The sequence below is a fragment of the Callorhinchus milii genome, unplaced genomic scaffold (genome assembly GCF_018977255.1).
Source record: "Callorhinchus milii isolate IMCB2004 unplaced genomic scaffold, IMCB_Cmil_1.0 Scaffold12, whole genome shotgun sequence".
Taxonomy (NCBI): domain Eukaryota; kingdom Metazoa; phylum Chordata; class Chondrichthyes; order Chimaeriformes; family Callorhinchidae; genus Callorhinchus; species Callorhinchus milii.
In genome coordinates, this window is record NW_024704753.1 from 9,380,304 (window position 1) to 9,399,650 (window position 19,347).

At 37.0% G+C, this 19,347-nt stretch overlaps 1 protein-coding gene across 9 annotated transcripts in view; it reads right to left on the minus strand.

Annotated features, from left to right (window-relative positions):
* Nucleotides 1-19,347, minus strand: part of slmapa (sarcolemma associated protein a) — a 119,512-nt gene that overhangs the window by 48,228 nt on the left and 51,937 nt on the right. For 4 of the 9 annotated variants that reach the window (XM_007910786.2, XM_007910784.2, XM_007910790.2 and 1 more), the window contains exons 11-17: nt 19,107-19,157; nt 14,864-14,929; nt 12,600-12,656; nt 10,278-10,349; nt 8,568-8,627; nt 5,580-5,660; nt 4,775-4,834 (exon numbers count right to left, since the gene is read on the minus strand). In XM_007910786.2, the coding sequence (XP_007908977.1) occupies nt 4,775-4,834; nt 5,580-5,660; nt 8,568-8,627; nt 10,278-10,349; nt 12,600-12,656; nt 14,864-14,929; nt 19,107-19,157 (447 nt within the window). The remainder of the gene's footprint in view (nt 1-4,774; nt 4,835-5,579; nt 5,661-8,567; nt 8,628-10,277; nt 10,350-12,599; nt 12,657-14,863; nt 14,930-19,106; nt 19,158-19,347) is intronic. The other 5 variants (XM_042339528.1, XM_007910789.2, XM_042339530.1 and 2 more) reach the window with 3 other exon arrangements.

The following is a 19,347-nucleotide window of genomic DNA, read 5'->3' on the forward strand; positions in this document are numbered from 1 at the left end:
CTTCATCCCTGGTACTAAGCTAGTAAATCTACGCTGCACCCCCTCCAAGGCAAGTACATCCTTCCTTAAATAAGGAGACCAAAACTGCACACAGTATTCCAAGTGTGGTCTCACCAGGGCCCTATAGAGTTGCAGCAAGACTTCCCTACTCTTATACTCTAATCCTTTCATAATGAATCTAACATACCGTTCACCTTCCTAATTGTTTGCTGCACCTGCAGACTAACTTTCTGTGATTGGTGTAGAAGGAATACCCAAGTCCCTCTGGATGCTAACACATTCCAATTTCTCCCCTTCTAACAAATAACCCGCTCTACTGTTTTTGCTATCTAGGTGGATGACTTCGCACTTCCCTACATTATACTTCATCTGCCACCTACCTGCCCAATCACCTAACCTAGTTATGTCTCGTTGCATTTTTTTTAATGACATCCTCTGTTGACACTTCCTCCTAGTTTTGTGTCATCCGCAAATTTAGATATGTCAACTTCGATGTCCTCATCTAGATCGTCCTTGGAGTGTGGCACTTACAAACCTATTCTCTGTACTGACTACCGGTCAGAGTGATGATACCTCTGGGAAGGGGAGTCAAAAGCAAATGGATGCCAGGGGGACACAGGGAAGAGTGTCAATGCAATTGTCACAATGGTGAAAGGAATAGACAGGCATTGCTGCAACCAAAGACTTGACTCTCACATAGTATGTTGCCTCCCTGGTGCCAGGGTTGAAGACATCATGGAACGGGTGCAAAACAGTCTACAGGGGGAAGGGGAACACCCAGAAGTCGTGGTCCATGTTGGGATCCAGGACGCAGGGAAAAAAAAAGGGCTGAGGTCCTATAGGGAGAGAGTATCAGAAGCAAGGGAAAAAGCTTCAGGATCCTGGATCATTGGGACTAGGTGGGGCAGATGGGACCTGTACAAAATGGTTGGGTTACACTTGAACAGGGTTTGGACCAATGTCCCCGCAGGGAGGTTAAGTGGTTCCCTGGGGAAGGGTTTAAACTAATTTTGAGGCGGGAAGGGAATCAAGATGTACTATCACACAAACAAGTTACATAGAGGGCTGGGAGAGACGAATAGCAATGTAATAAAGAATAGTCCATAAAAAGGACGGATTAGACAGGGAAATGCAGAACAGACTCAGTCGGTCTTGGAGTCCATGTGCGTAAATGCATGGAGTGTGGTAAATAAGATTGGTGAGCTGCAGGTTCAAGTTGCCACATGAGGTTACGATGTAGTGGCAATAATGGAGATCTGGGTCAAACAAGGGCACGAATGGGAGCTGAATATTCCTGGCTGCAACCTAGAAGGATAGGAAAGGAAAAAAAAGGAGGGGGCTTGGCAATATTGATTAAAGACACGGTTACCCCCCTGGAAAAGGACGATGCGTCCAAAAACAGAATCTATTTGGTTAGAGTTAAGGAGTAGAAAAGAAGCTGTTACTCTGTTAGGTGTATACTATAGACCACCAAATAGTGGGAAGGAGATAGACGAGCAAATCTGCAAGCAGATTTCAAAAAGATGTAAAACCAATAGAGTAGTGATAAAGGGGGACTTCAATTATCCTAACATAGATTGGCAAAATAACAGTGTAAAGGGCAAGGAGGGGGAAGGATTCCTGAATTGTGTTAAGGATAACATTCTGGATCAGTATGTTTCCAGCCTAACAAGGAAGGAAGCAGTGCTGGATCTAGTTCTGGGGAGTGAAGTGGGGTAAGTGGAGCAGGTTTCAGTAGGAGAGCATCTGGACAAAAGTGATCACAACATCATTAGGTTTAGAGTAATTATGGAAAGGGACAAGGAACAATCAAAGGTGAAGATACTCAATTGGAAGAGGGCTAATTAAGTTAAAAAAGAATTGGAAAGAAAAATTGGCAGGTAAAACAGCTAACGAGCAATGGGAAGCCTTCAAGGGGGAGATAGTTTGGGGACAGAACAAATACATTCCCACAAAGGGGAAAGGTAGGGCATCCAAACCTCCCTGGATGAATAAGGACACTGGGATTAAAATAAAACAGAAAAAGGAGGCTTATGATAAATGTCAGGTCCAAAATACAAAAGATAATCAAATAGAATATAGAAAGTACAGAGGAGAACTGAAAAAGGAACTAAGAGTGGCAAAGAGATTGTATGAGAAAAGATTAGGGGGTAACATAAAAGGGAACCCTAATGTATTTTAGAAGCATATAAAGAATAAAAGGTTAGTCAAAGGTAGGGTTGGCCCAATTAGGGACCAAAGAGGAAATCTTCTTGTGGAGGCAGAGGGCATGGCTGACATACTGAATGAGTACTTTGCATCTGTCGTCACAAAAGAGGATGCAGCCAATGCCACAGTATCAGAGGAGAGGGTAGAGAAATTGGATAAGATAAGAATAAACCAAGAGCAGGTTCTAAAAAGATTGTTTGTGCTCAAGGTAGATAAGTCACCTGGTTAGGTCGGGATGCATCCGAGGTTACTGAGGTGGTAAGGGTGGAAATAACAGAGCCTCTGGTAACAATCTTTCAATCCTCCTTGGACACCGGGTGGTGCTGGAGGATTGGAAATGTTACTCCCCTGTACAAAAAGGGGCAGAAGGATAAACCCGGGAACTACAGGCCAGTCAGCCTAACATCACTAATGGGGAAACTTCTAGAGAATATAATCTGGGACAAAATAAATTTTCACTTAGAAAAATATGGGTTAATAAAGGACAGCCAACATGAATTTGTTAAAGGAAAACCTGATACGAGTTTTTTGATCTGAAATGCATTGCCTGAAAGGGTGGTGGAAGCCGATTCAATAACAACTTTTAAGAGAAGTAGATAATTATTTGGGGAGGCAAGTTTACAGGACTGTGGGGAGAGCGTGGGGGAGTGGGATTGAATTGGGTAGCTCTTTTCAAAGACCCGGCACAGACAAGATGGGCCAAATGGCCTCCTTCTGTGCTGTATAATTTATACAAATTATATTTTTATAATGATAAAAAAAAGCTGGTGTGTAAGTCAGCTCCTTTCTATAAGTACAAATCACATTTATATAGGCTCTTTCATGTTGAGAAGACATCTCACAGCAATCGACTGGGAGACTAAATTGGGATAAGGGTTAAGGGAAGCTGATGAGGGGCAGAAAAATGGTCAAAAGTACAGTTGAAGACAATTAAAAGAACACAGTACGAATGAATTACACCACATTGTGTTTGTGAAGCTGGATCCACTCCCCCACACCACCTTCTATCAGTGCAAGCAGTTACTATCACTGCTTACTTGCCACTCATACTGATGAACAAATGGTCATGCCACTGCACTAATGAGCACAAAGTACAGCTAGATTTGTGTATCCAACGTGGTCAAGGCAGCAAAAAAAAATTAAATGACAGTCAAGCAAATCATAATTAGTATGAATGTGTGTTCAAGTTCATAAACAAATCTCCATAACTTTCACAGACAAGCTGCTGCTAATGGTAAGGGGATTTTTCAATGTAAATAATTATTCAAAAGGTAGCCTAATGTAATATCCTCTAGCTCTGGAACATATGCAACAGAATGCACCCAAGCTACAGTTTAATTAGAGCCCTCCCCACCCCAAAACTTTCCTTTTGTAGCAAGACATTTATTGCATTACATCAAATAGTTAATTATTTTTAAAAAGCTGCTGTGAAGGGTTGCTTCCAAGAAAGTACTTGATTTTACAACACTACATCATTATAATCATGTATGTCTTCATGAAAATAAACAATTTGCAGTTGAACTTCTTGAATCCAACTACAGATACAATTACAAACAACAACAACAAATTACATTTGTGTATAGCGCCTTTCACGTCAGGAGGATGTCCCAAGGTGCAAACCTAGAATGCCTCTTTCAATATATCTGAATATTTCAAGAGCACTGATGTACTGTTACACTAGACAATATTGAGACCATATAAGGAGTAACAATAGTTCTTTTTTAGTGGAGTAATAGAAAGACTAAAATGAAGGCCTGTTTAAACCTAGGCAAACTATGTCATGGAAAGTGAATTAACTGGACAATCATGCATTTTTCAAAGAAATTTTTTTAGACAAGGTAGTTGAACAAACTTCACAGAAGAATTCTATATAAGGTCAGAAGGCAAACAGACTCCAATTGCTGGTTAGACTGTAACCGCCCAGAATCTGTCACAGTTGGCTTCCCTTAATCTCCAGTGGATTGTAATACATTTTTATCATACATGAATAGAGAAGCTAAGATCACACTGCCCTGTTGTTTGGTACACTAAAGTTGTTTAATTCCACAAAAATGGCTTCAGGATCTGTTTAATTCAAATGATTGGAGATTTTACATCCAGTCTCATCAACGAATGTAACTGAGTCCGAATACATCAACAAAAATAGAACACAATGTTTAGTTAAAGAAATTTAAACAGTTGAAGTATGCTTTAACGAAATGCTTTACAGAACATGGAGCAGCAAATTAAGAAATATTGAAAGGATCGAACTTTGACAAGCTTTAGAATAACTCGCCAGATGCTTACATTTTATACAGCCACATAGAACACTGGTTCATTACATATACTTTGCCACTCCATCGTTGGCACTGGATATAGATAGGTTTCTAATCAGATGGCAACAAACTAAAAGCTAAAACTGTATCATTTTCAGATAATTTTCAGTAATAGCAGGAAAAGAGCATGGCTTATGAGCACGTTCCACATCCACGCACATAATCGAGCAGTGAGTAAATAGTCGGCAGAAAACCATATACAGTAGTTATGCTTGAACATCACAGCATAAATAAAAGAGCAGGAATTATACCTTTTAGTAATGAAACTTTATTCAAAGATTCATTCAGCTCCTGTTCATCCATTTGGCAATCTGTAAAAAGAAAGAAATACCACAATCAACGTAGCAGTGTCTGTAACAGTGTATCAGCAGCAACAGCAGCGGTTCCTCATAAAAACTACTTGCTAAAAGGTCAAAATAAGGTCAAAAAAGGTGGTTTGTGAAGTCAGAGTGTTGCTGGTTCTCACAAAATAGTGCTACTTAGCAATAAGATTTAAAAAGTTATACCACGAAAACATTCGCAGATACCATGGCAAACTAAACAAGCATACTGCTGATTCAATGGCTGAGATTTTAACAGCTGTACTTCTGATGCAATGAGTATGAGAAACAAAACAGTTTTTTTGTTTATAAAATGAAACAAATTACTATAGCTGTTCAGTACAATTTCTTCTCTTTGTATAAAACTTTATAAGAACTACATTTCTGAACATTCACAGAAAACAAGTATTGCCTTTTTTGCAGTGTAAGAAAGATTTTTCAGAAAAACAAACAACAAATTACATTTGTATAGTGCTTTTCATGTCAGGAGGATGTCCCAAGCTGCTGGGACAAACCTGTGAAACAACATCCAATGAACAAACATGGTAAATATTTTAAGATTCAACTAAAATGAAAAAAAGTTCAATGCATTTTTAACTTCATGTTTGCAATTACATTATTTAGTAATCTACATCAGACATAGCACACAAATAATTCCACTAAGGGGACAAGCATTCAGCACAACCTTATATTGAAAGAAATGCAACATTTGAATTTAATAATCACACACAATTACCTGTAGTATCGTCGCCGCTTCGGTCCTTACTTGGGCTGAGTGTGTCAGACATGTCAGATTCCTTTGTTTCGGGTTGATTTTCTGAGTAAAGACAGAAGAGTCCACTTTAAACAGAAGGGTAGCATAATGAACTTCAAAGGGGAAGAAAACTTAGTTATCAGTCTACTAAACCAAGATAATTAATCGCTGAACTGAATGCACAACCAATTGCAAAAAAAGGAGCCTTTTTACAGTATAATGGATTCAAAGCTAAAATTTTCCTTTTTTAAAAAAAGGCACAAATGGGTACTCCCAAGTCTGAAAAAATTGGCAGCATCCCTCATTATCCACAAATCGTCACATTACCAAGCTGAATCTCTCCAACTGAGCACACAGCTGCTTGGCTAAAATAGACAATCCTTTTCTAATAATACTCCTTGGATTTGATATAGCACCTGATCACGTTTTCGAGACGTCTGAAAGCGCTTCACAGAATATACTGTAAATTGAATTGACTGTATATTTTGTGGGCGAACCACAGCAGCCAATTGCGCACAGCAGTCGTGGATTGAATGACCAAATTATTATTTTTTGAAGGAATTATTACCCCCGGAAAAGCGATCCGTCAATTGACTAACAACCAGGATCCTACTTGCTGCAAGGTGAACAGAGGCGTGTGGAGTAAGGAAACTTGCCCAATGTTTTGTCCTGCCTGGAAATCAAACCCAGGTCGTCTCGCTTGCGAGGCGAGTCCTCTAAATACGAAGCTACAGGACTCTACAGGGAGTGCATTTACTTTGCTTGCCAATTGGCTAACAATCCAGAGCTACTTGTTCCAATTGGAACATTTTAACTAAGTGTTTAGTTATGAAACATACCATTAGAAACAAAGCACTTTATGTTTCAGGTTTTGGGGAAATAGCATTGTACATAGAAATAGCATTGTATGTGCAACACCTTTGGATGTAATTTGTTACACATGCATATTTTTTCATTTGCGAAGGTTTTCAAAAGTGCAAGAGATTATAAACTATTGATCAGTGTTATCACAAGGATATCAGTACTGTTGGTGTAACAATTTTGTGCAGCTACAGTGGAATTTTCCATCTGCCCGTCTCTCCTCCAGTTAGGATTTCAGTAGACAATAGCAGCCTTGTGATATTTCATGCATGCCTACGTGTATCTACTTAACGCCTCAATCTCCTCTAGCCCCATCTACTCAGCTAACTCATATCGGCTACATGTCCCCTGCCTCCATTGTTCCATCATTAGTGCTGAGCTTTCAGCTCCTTAGGCCCTGCTCTCTAGCTCACTCTTACCCCTCTCTGCTTTCAAAACCCTTCTAAATACTCTTGACTTTGACCAATGCCTTTGGTTATCTCCCACCTTGCTCCCATTCCACTTCTGTAAAGTGTCTAGAGATGTTTCTCCTACATGAAGGCTCCATAAGGATAAGCTGCTGTTGAAAAACACTCAAAGTACAATTATATAAATAAAAACAGAAAATGCTAGAATATGTAGGTCAACTACAAACCTAGAAATGGTTTTCCATAATGTATCATAAAGTGATGATAGATACTGGAAAAAGGGCTCTATAAAAGAAAGAACTGCTATGCCTGAAAAATATTGTCTCTTTGGTTATTTGGATGGACAACAGATGATTTCTTTACCCATATTATTGCAGCTTTTTAGAGGCAAAATATATCCCTGTTCCTCCTCCCCCGGCAACTTATTCGTTTGGATTCGACATAGACCTACGTTATCGTAAAACTATGGTAACTGGTTGAAACAATACTCATAACATTTTCTGCCCATTTCGTACCACTGATCACCTGCATTTTACTTGCCGCTGAAAGCTTTTTATTTGTCTACAAATTGAGGAATTATTGTTTTTACATCATGATAAGATCCAGATACCATAGGTACAATTCTCTTAATCCTGCACCCTTTAATACCATCAAGAACCAGTGGACATGTTCCTCGCTTTTAAAGAACAGAGAATTTAAAAGTAAACTGGGAAACTGACTTCATGGAGTCCCACTGCATAAGATTCTATAAATAATCACTAACAGGATATCATGCCAGTTCTGCTGACATTAATTAGCTGTTTTGATCCTAGTAACTTTGTGAGAAAAATTTCAACAATTCAGTTTCACAGCAATAAAACAATCAACTGTACTTTTAAAATGTTATCAACATTTGCAGTCTCATAAATGCAATTGAAATTCAATTCAAAAGCAACCAAAAGCAAATAAAAAACCCTTAAGGTTCAATTTAATAATATTATTATTATTAATTTGACAGCGACAGATAATATTGGCACTATTCAAAACCAAAAACAATCCTTCATGAATGCAGTTTAGAAATAACACAAGTTACTGATCTCTCAACTGGTATTCCTGTTGATTTCTATGAAATTCATTAAGTTTTCAGTATATTTAAGAAAAAAAATGATAATAATAATAATCCCTGAATTTGATAAATGATGAATTAGGTATTATATTAAATCTAATGCAAAAAGAGGTGTCAGACTTGCTCAGCTGATAGCAGTCTCAGATGTAGAGTCAGAAGGTTAAAGGTACAACCCCCACATTATGACTGAACTCACATAGTCTATCCTGAGTCTCCAATGCAGTGCTGGGGGTGCAGATGAAATATTAAATCAAGTTCCCGTCTGCCTGCTCAGTAAGACATTAAAAACCCCATGTTTGTAAAGAGAAGGGAGTTTGTTCCAGTATCCTGTCCAACAATTCCCCAAATAAAATTGGTAATTCACATTATGGCTGTTTGTTGGACGTTGCTGTGTGCAAATTCACTTCCAGCTACTGCACTTTATGGTAAACTCGTGAAAAATGTTGAAGGCCTCCTAATGTAGAAGGTGCTACACCAATGCAAGGATTTATTTTTTAAAAAAATAAAGAACTAGCAAAGACTAAACTGCTATCCGGCAACTCAGGTTCAATCCCATTCATCGTTAAAAGACATTAAATACATTCAATAATTACAAACCTTTCAATAACTTTGTTTCTTCCCTAACTTTGGTAAGATGATCTTCTGCTATAAGCTGGTCTATAAGAAGGAAAGATGTTTATTATACTAATAATTCAATGATGAAACAAAGCAATAAACTGGAATGATTAGGAAGGCTCTGACAGAAAAAAAACACAATTCTGGTGATTACTTGTAACAGTTAGGAGTGCTATCGTCTTATGCACAAGACAGTGTGTGTGTGTGGGGGGGGAGGGAGACATTTTGTAATGGGACAGCTCACCAGCTCAATTTCTCTTCTCCTTTCTAAGTTGGCATTTTTTGTTTATATGTGCTGAACAAAGAGAACATATTTTTCCTCATTTGTACCTTGTAAAAATAAATATATGCAAGGATTTTAAAAACATAGCAATTTCCTCAGTATGTCTAACAATATAATTTGTCTTATTAAAAAACAGCACTTATATGCCTCTAAAGATAGCTGTGAAATATATTATACATCCAAGAAGATGGTGGCTGATTACAAGCCTAATCCAGGAAGTCTCTTGTCAGATGACTATTCCCAAGGCATTCAACCAATGGAAAGGACAAGAAAGGTCAAATAACTTCTCGTTGATGCAACAAGTCAGCTGCTGCTCTGGGCCAGAATGGCAAAACATTATAGGAGGTATTAATTTTAAAAAACGTTTTAGGAACCTCTTGTGTTCCTAAGTATCCACTGAGTAAATATACCACGTAGTGCAGTACTGAAACATACAGGCAGAAAAAGGGAGGGAGAGAGAAAGGGAGAGAAAGCAACAAGCTATGATTCTCCAGTAGCCAGTTTGTATGTGGACAAAAATGAGGACACGGTCATGCTCGGCTGCGTGACGACCAAAGTTAAATCGCCTGCTAACAGTCATCATTCAGGCTCTCGCACAAATGGCCAGATAGGCTAAACTGTGGCTTGATGGTTGTCAGCAGCTTTTAGCTGAGTCACTGCCTTCAGAATAGGAAGGCTATAATTAGATTTTTTTTAAAAAAGCTGCAAAATAAAATTGGATATTTTCACAAGTCTGTTAAAACTTTTGAAACATTATGTCAACCAATATTTGCAAGATAATGTGCTCTATGAAATACATACATGTACAAAACATTGCCCATAACTGCTATTTCATTGGCTCACCCAAACACACATAATTCACTTCTCTTGGTCTAATTGGGCCATTATTTTCACAAAGGCAGCAATGAGTAACTTCAGAAAAGTTGTAATAAGGTCATCAATTACGGTGAATATTACATAACACATTTCATTTCAAACCCACTTAATACACAGAAGACATTCTTACATGTGCTTACACATTCACTACCCATTACTGCGGATGTACTTCAAAACTATTTCAAATATTAACACATGCTGTGCTATTTCAATGCTGCAAATTACTGAATGCCATAAAAATAACATTTGTTTCATTTCTATATGTGAATTGTGTAACATGAAACTATTTTGCATTGCAGAATGAACAGAAGCGCAGAATTATTTTACTAACATGCATGCCACATATTGCCTCACAAAGGCTTGCTTTTACGACATTTGTCAGTTTCTGCTTTTAATCAACATGTTTTTAAAATAGCAGTTGAAATTTATTCTGGAAGCAATTGTGCTCCTTAAATATCAATGATGAAGAAGATCATCCCATGTTTTTTTTTAGAAAGTGTCCATTTTTGGAGTGTTTTTTTCCTCCAACAAACCTTTTAATCTTTCTGAATTGCTCTGTAATTCTTCTGTGGTTTGGTCATTTTCTAGATGAGAATCAAGCACACCTAGAAATGTTCAAAACAAACATACACTTAAATAATACACCTAAACAGTTTTTGCTCCAATTTTCTCCTCTCCCTTTTTACTTGAAGGAATTGATAAGCTGGGGTACAGTTCCACAGTTGCTGGAAGATTTCCAACATATAACCAAGAATGATGGAATTTTTTGTTGCAAAAAAAGTTTAGACGGAGGGTTCTTTCCACTCCCCCTCCAAATATTTGAAGACAAGTCCATTGTAGTCTCTATTCAAATTGTCATTAAGAATCACTTCTACATAATACTATGATATATACTGCAAAGTTGTCATTAAGTTTACTTAACATATTTGTACCAATATACTTTGGGGCATACATTACCATGGGTGGTGGTGGGGGGTGGGGTGAAGAGGAAAATAATTTTCACCTATTCAGCACCACAAATGTGTTTACTTGGCTGATGCTGTAAGGCTGTTGGGCTATACATCAATAAATTAAATGCAAGATATTTTTCAGGTTGATCACAAAAGAACCCATGACTGATCATCATCAATCGGGCAACTACATGACTCTGCTGAAATCTTTGTGACAGCCCGGCTCTTCTACCCAAGATCAGCATGATACATCTATACAAAGTGTAGCAAGACAAAAGTTCCATGTTGGAATAGATGGCTGAGAACTAACTAAACCTTAAACGTGTTGCATGTCATTCATTTCAAGGATGCCTTTTCCAGAACTGAACAGTAGGCAATAGTTATCAGAAGACAATTTGTAGTGCAACATTTCTCAAGTTTAAATTCATGCTTTATTACCCGATTCAAGTTTTTATAGGTCATGGAATAATTTTCTACATTACCTTGCATGGGAATGAATTGTGCAGAAGAAAACAAAATCTTTTAGAAATTCTTTTTTTATGTATATATAAAAAAGAAAAAGATACACTGTCACTATTGTGAATAACCACAATGAAATGACATGGATTGGAGAGGTACAATTTACATTATTTTGCATTTTAAAAAACTTTTAAAGTGTTGATTTATTCAACGGAACAGCTTGTCCTTTCCCTCGCTCAAGTGGCTGTTTTTCCATATGTGAGCCAAAATAGTGTTAGCATGTTTTTCTGCAGTAGGAGCCATGCTACCGTAGAATCATACGGCATACAAGGAGCCCATTCGGCCCATCGTGACTATGCCGACTTTTTTGAAATGAGCTATCCAAATCAATCCCACTCCTCCGCGCTCTCCCTATAGCCGCAAACTCATCCTCCCCAAATAATTATCTACTTCTCTCTTAAAAGTTGTTATTGAATCGGCTTCCACCACCCTTTCAGGCAATGCATTCCTGATCCGAACAACTGACTCTGTGTGAAAACATTTCTCCTCACCTCCCCTCTGTTTCTTGTCTCCAAGAACACACCTTGTGTTTTTCTGGATAAAATCAGCTAACTTCGCACAGACCAAGGATTGTTCCTGGAAGTTTCTAAGGTAAATCTATTTTTTTATTGGATTCTGAGTGTCTAAAATTTGTCAACTGAACAGAGAAACTTGAGCTAATCATAACTGTATTTTCCAAAACAACAAATGTAGTTATTTTCACTCCTAAAAAATTCTTATCAGGTAGTCCAGACAAGCAGAATTCTGTTTGATCAGAATGCTTCAGGCCCAAAAGCATATTATTAAATCTGCAGTGGAATCTGAAGATCCTTAGTCTCCAGGCATATAATATGAGGAGTCATATTTTACAAAAATGTATAAAATGTACTATCCTTTCATATTTTAACCTCGAGAACTCACTGTTGCCATAGGCTTGAAACCCCTTCTAAAAGCACAGAACATCAAGACATCAGATCAACTCTATATTATAATAATAATAATAATAATCCTTGCATTTGATATAGCGCTTTTTACGTCGGGAGGACGTCCCAAAGCGCTTCACAGAACACACTGTAAAGTGAATTGACTGTATATTTGTGGGCGAACGCGGCAGCCAATTGCGCACAGCAATGTCCCACAAACAGTCGTAGATTGAAAATGACCAATTTATTATTGTTTTGTTTTTTTGGAGGGATTATTATTAGGCGTGTGGAGTAAGGAAACTTGCCCAAGGTTTCGCCCTCTGCCTGGAATTGAACTCAGGTCTCTCGCTTGCAAAGCGAGTGCTCTAACCACTGAGCTACAGGACTACAGGACTTGCTTGATAAAATATTTTATCAAGCAAGACTCAAATCCACACCAGTAGATGCAGACTGCTTGTTGTTACTGAACAAATATGCCGTTTACCTTCCAAGCCTGAGATCCTATTGTTTTGGGTTGAGTCCACTGAGGATTTTAACTTGCCTGTAATTTTAAAGAAAATGTTTCATAACATTAAATCAGCATTATTTTTGTAAACTCTCAGGTAATAGCAAGAGCATCCAAATTTTCTTCTTGGTTTAAGGGTTTAGAAACTGTATTTACTGATTTGTAGAGGAGAATACCTTTAAAATGATAATTTGATTAAATAGGATCTACACTCAAGTCCATACATTTCAAATACTTCATCTGCAACCTGGTTTTAATGTTGGTCTATAGAAGCTTTTTTGTCAAAAAATACAGCAGTGGAAAATATTAGCCACTGTTGCCTAGCAAAAAAAGGCAGCTGCATTTGCTTGGCTCCTCTGAATCATCTACTCCAGTTTCATTTTTGACTGACATGTTGGCTGCACTAAAATGTGAGTTCTAATCATGGGATGCATTCAGAGGGAATACAAGTATCTTCTGTAAATAGTTCAATTTAGTTTCACTCAAATTACAAGAGTCGCAAAGGTGCTCTTGGTAATTAAACAGGAAACCATAGCTGCTTAGAGAAAAGTATAAGAATGAAAGAAAATAATAAAAAAAATTGTATTTGATAGGTTAGAAGCCATTTATGTGTGCGTTTTAACTACTGAAACTTAACCTTCATACATTCCAAAAAATAAAACATTCTTATGATTATTAAAGAAATTAAATTATTTTTCATTTATTTATCCAAATGATAAAGAAGTCACCTGTCATCCAAGTAAGGGTAAGGTATGAGGCATGGACCCATTAAGACTCACTCTTTTTGGGTGCCTCATAATTAATCAATCTTTTCCATTCAGTTAAACATTCTTTCCTTTCAAATTGTGCTTTGGATTTTATTTTGAACCTTCTGAGTTTAGAGCACATTTGGTATTTTCTGTGATAAGATGGTGAATGACGCTTGCACTGATCAGCGTCCTTAGTGCAAATAAAATTCTACCATGTCCAATTGGCCCCTTGTTCAATTCAGCAGAATTTTAAACCTCTGTTGCAGGGGTTGTTCTACACCATTTGCCATTCTATTTTTCTCACAGTACAAATCCTGCTCCTAAATACATTATCCAAAGGGCTCATCATAAACAAATGATGGAGCTTGATAGTTATAACAAGACTCTTGGAATCCAGCAAACTTTTGAATACAGTCACAAGTACTGCAAGACCGAAAAATAATCTAGAACACCACACAAAATCTTCTCTTCAGGCAACATATCAAAACAATTTATCAAAGTGACGACTCGCAGTCAAAAAGAAGAAATTGGTGTTTATGCAACTTACTCCAATTTATATTTGAACTGGCCTTGAAGTATCATGTAATATTGCTCTTTAACTTTAGGGGTACAGGCACCTGTGCATAAATGAGCTTCCACCATGGAAGTTTAGATTGACATTGCTCCCAAGTTGCTGTTGGTCTATATGTCTATAACCAGTTTTAAAGTCTTCATCTGATTTGTCAGTAACAGCTGCAGGGTGTCAACTGAAATAGCTCCAGATAGACGACTGTATGAGCTAAACACATAAACTGCAACATATTTGGGGGTGAGGCAAAAGAGGCAAAAAAGTTGAAACATCAACTGTATTGATCAAGGCACATTATCCAATAATTCTCAGATTTTGCAATAATTAGGATGAATTACTTTTGTTCTTATTCATCTGGTATTAAGCAGACCAGTTTTGATGTTGCTGAACACCACCCCTCCCCAGTCACGTGTTACTGAGCAGCATCTGTTCAAAATGCATTGAGCTCTTCTCTAACCATTTACAAAATGCATTTTATTGTTATATTTCTATCACTACATCTAATACCCAAATGGCAGGAAATTTTCCAGTTCTTTGTTGAAACATTTTGTTTCTTGTCCTAACACCTGTCCCAGTAGTCTGTTTCACAAGCCCACTACACTTTTATTAAAAATAGTAAACTATCTCAGGCCAGACAAAGCATCAGTCCAATGTAGCCTATCCAATTTCCAATTAGATCTTTTTAATCAATTGTATGAACTGATGACCTTCAGAAACTACACGGTACTTGAAAAAGGGGAAAAAGGCTAAAACCAAAATAAAAAAAGTACAAGACTAATCAAATATAGTGCAGGTTATGTTTGTGTCACTTATATTGAATTAATTTTCAGCTAATTAAATTTTGGGCACTATACTGTATCACTCTTCCCCTAGTGTGGTTATGTGGCTACAATTATTTCAGTGTTTGTGTAAATCAATGTACTCACTCTTGCACTCAATGAACTGTTGGAAATGTTTGGTGCAGTCCCCGCCATTCTTTAATAGAAAGTGCTCTATTAGAAAGAAAGAATCTTCAATTGCGTATATATTTTAGATGCAGTTTCCCATTTGGAAAAGTTAAATAACCACCTCAAAATGCAAACCAACAAATCAACTCAGGCAGGAGGATATTTTGTTATCTTACACAAATTGATATAAAAATATTTTATTGCTTATAAATTTTGAATATATTTTGTTTTACGGTGATTTGCATACTGAAATGCCACAAGTTTTCATCTATATTTGAGTGACAAAGTAAAATTATATCTTCAGAATAAACTTTATGCTATATCAAATGCAAGGATTATTATTATTATTATGTTCATCTATATTTATATGAAAACTCACATATTTAATCATCAATCCCTACCTTCTGCGCAACACTAACATAGTGGGTCGTTATTTTGTTAATAGCAAAGATTTAATTTCCTCCCCATCTGAAAGAATTCTCCACAAGCAGAGCACAAAATAGTATCCAAACATCTTATTAATGAAAATGATAAATGTTTTGGCCTCTAATATCTCAATAAGTGAAATGATTAACAGTGTCAAGCCAGTTTCTAGTGGTGCATTCACCCACACCACATAATTAGTCCTAAATTGGCAATCTCACTTCGAGAAACCAATGTGAGAAATGGAAATATCAGACTGTTACTGGTGCAGCTGGTGGTGGGGGGGAAGAAGAAAGAGAAATGATCCTTATGATGGAATGAATTGATCTACAATTCCTTTCTTCACAGCTCACTATGCTATGTTAATGTGTGACACTAACACTGGATACTGGAATCAGGAAAGTGCCCTCTCCATTCCACAGCATAAATGTTTATTACAGTTATAAACACTTGAGGGTTCTTATGGGTACTATCCTGCACAGAAAGTTGTTTATATTATTGGTATCTGAAAGTTACATAAATACACTACCTTCGTCTGTGCTTCCATTAATTTTAGGTAATAATTCATCAACTTGGATTCCTATCATTACTAAAACAAAACAAGCGCTTTAGTTTTAACTCAGAGACTTTGTTTCTTATTTATCCGTCAATAACTTACAAATCATATCTTCTATAAATGTCATTTAACTAACTGAATTTCGAAGAAACACTTTTCAATCTTCCACTTCGAAAAAGGAATCAATCGTCATTTCAAATGCCATTGAACAATGGCAATAATTTCATATATACCAAATGTAAAACAATTGCGAGTGACATTACGGTACTTTAAATGACCCCACTGTTGTGGTGAACTCGTTAAGTGGTCAATATTTTGCAAGCTTTCATTTCAACATTCTAAGTGCAGTAATACAACCTCACTGCTAAAGTCAACCTGTTAATGTGGTCAAAATTCCACACTGAGATTGCTGATTTTAATCATGAGTTTCCACTGTATTGATTAATAGTTTTACCAATCTTTTTCTATATTTGTCCCTGGCCTATTATATGTGTCCTTTAGAAAGGATTTGGGAAAAGTGGATTACATATTCTTCTAGTACAGGCTTATTCCTTGTTAGAGCTGACTGAAGTACAAAGGCTGAGCACTTGTAACATCACCACTGATTGCCTTTACATTAAGTTTCAACTCCACCAAACGAGAAATTGACAGAACCTGTTCAAAGCTACACTTCCATTCACAGTAAGCAGTTTATTCTGAAGTTGGGCCACGAGGTAAACAAATTGGATGCTTCCATCAATACAATTGCAAAAATGATGCCTGATCGAAATCATAGCAGCCAATACAGTGGAAACTCGCAAATAAAGTCTAAGCTCTCTGAGTTGCTACCTGCGGGATAGCCCTTATATGAATGTAAGTTGTTGCAGTAAAGTCAGAAAATAGACTAAAAATTTCAACCACATAAGCAGGTTGATATCATTACTGATTTTGTATTTAAAGTAATATATACCAGCATCTGTGGGATATTGCCGTGTCCAAATTGACAACTGAATTTGCCTACAAAATACAAAGTCACTATAGTATAAATCTTATGAATCTCATTGAGACATCTTCCCGACAACAAATGCAATTATTATTACACAATATAATGTTGAATTGAAAAAGCCTGCAAAAAAAACTGACCACATTAGGATGGGGTTGACAACATTATTGGGGCAAGCTTAAGTTGCGTTTCCACTGTAGCTGATGAAACAGCAAATGGAGTCAGCTGGATTAAAATTAATAACATCTACTTCTGATCCTTCCATGTGGAAGATAAGGTTGATTTAGGCACAAAAAGAAGCAGACAGTAGGTTTCATCCTGCTTATATTATTCATCAGTGTGGATCAGCATCACTGTTGCGCTTGCGTTTCTGCTGATGTAAATGATGCTCGTAACTCCATTGAAAATCACCAACTGCAAAATAAACTTGGTTACGCATTTTCTTATTATTTGAACAAGCTGGAATGAACTACAGAGGAGTTGATAAGACCAGACTTCACACAATCAATGTCCAGTGACCCGCCCTGGAAAGTGCATCTATAGATTCATAGAATTATACAGCACACAAGGAGGACATTCGGCTCTTTGAAAAGAGCCATCCAAATTAATTTCACTCCCCATTCTCTCCCCATATCCCTGCAAACTTGTCCTCCCCAAATAATGATCTACTCGCTTAAAAGATGTTATCGGATCAGCTTCCACCACCCTTTCAGGCAATGCATTCCAGATCCAAACTCACTGTGTGAAAGAATTTCTTTGCACCCGTTTTATTTTTAACAACTATTTTAAATCGGTGTCCTCGGCCAGTGGAAACAGTTGCTCCTTGGTCACCCAATCGAATCTCCTCATAACTTTGAATACTTCTATTATGTCTCCTCTTAACCTTCTCTGCTCCAAGGAGAATAATCCTAGTTTCTCTAGATTTTTCTGGTAATTGAAATCCCTCATTCCTGGTACCATCCTGGTAAATCTCTTTTGCACCCTCTCCAATGCCTTGATGTCCTTCCTAAACTGTGGCTCCCAGAACTGAACACAGTACTCCAGCTGATGCCTAGCCAGTGCTTAATTATAAAGATTCATCAAAACCTTTAGATGTCAAATGCAAACAGAACTGCTAGTTTTCTATAAGCGGACATATATTCAATGGTCAGGTTTGGACTTCACTGTGCTAGTCTACATAGTTGAAACTGACAACAATTTCTATCTTGGTTCACTTTAAGAATAGCCAAATCAAAGTGCTGGAATGACCACCTGAAACCATGGAATTGCAGACCAACCTTAAGCCTATCACTTTCACAAGAGGATGGGGAAAACTGAGAATATCTGAGGACTGAGAGCAGGAATTATTGATTGCTCATGACATGGTAGTATTTGGAGAATAATTATTGAGACAATATGAGGGAGTTACATTCTGTCATTTCACCAGTTCATGAAATATCAGCTATCTAGTGCATTAGTTCAGCTTTTCTTCACAAGATAGGTCTGGATGAAGAAAACGCTTCAACCATTCCGATCTCATTCCTCCAGAACACACACCCTGCTATCCTCCATCACATCAATAAGCTGCTTTTTAAATGAAGGTGGGTTTAAATGAAAGCCAATTCCTTACATCATTGTCCATTGCATAAAAATGATACTACATACCAAAATGTATAAATACATGAAAGTAAATAGATTTTTTTTAAAAAAGTCATACGAATACAAATACAATTGTAATGAATTAAAACAAAAAGCCAGCAGTGTTTTAAAAATATCCTTTCAATCTTTCTAATCTTTAAAATAATTTAAGTTAATTTTTCAAAATGCCTTCTTTACGAAGAAGTTGATCTCTGGGACAGAAATGAAATACCCTATTTGGAATAGTGGCTGTCTGGCAAACAGCACCCTCTGCTGACTGTAATAATTTAAACCACTGCTATCGGGTGAAAGGGCTGGATGATTATCGAGCAAGGAAAAATATTGTACATTGTGAAAGCAGATTATCCCAAATCATTTGTTATGATCTTTGAAAATGGAAATCAGGTCTGAAAATTTCATTTAGGAAACCTTGCACATATTCTTGTAGATCCAGTTCTAAAATGTGCATTAACAATTTTCCTACAGGTCGCAGTGGAAATGGACTTAAATTCAAACGCATTAAATTGATGTAAATCATAAAGAGTTTAAACTGAAAATGTAGCATCAAATTCTACTTGTTTTTCTAAAGTTGATAAATATGTCTTACAAATTTAAGTACATTTCTCTTATGTGCATAAACTCACCTATACTGTTGTGTGCCTTTAAATTTTTGTCCTGAAGTTGCTCTATCCGCACTGTAATTAAAAAACAATTTAGAAAATAGGAATGAAAAGGTGCATTCTAATTTTATTGAACACTTGGAAAAAGGGGAAGAAAAAAATTTGGGCTAGTCATTCAAAACTCTCACATCTGGCAGAGAATGGACAGTAACTGAGAACACAAGCCTCCTTTTCACATTCATCCTGCAGTGACAATTTGTCCTTA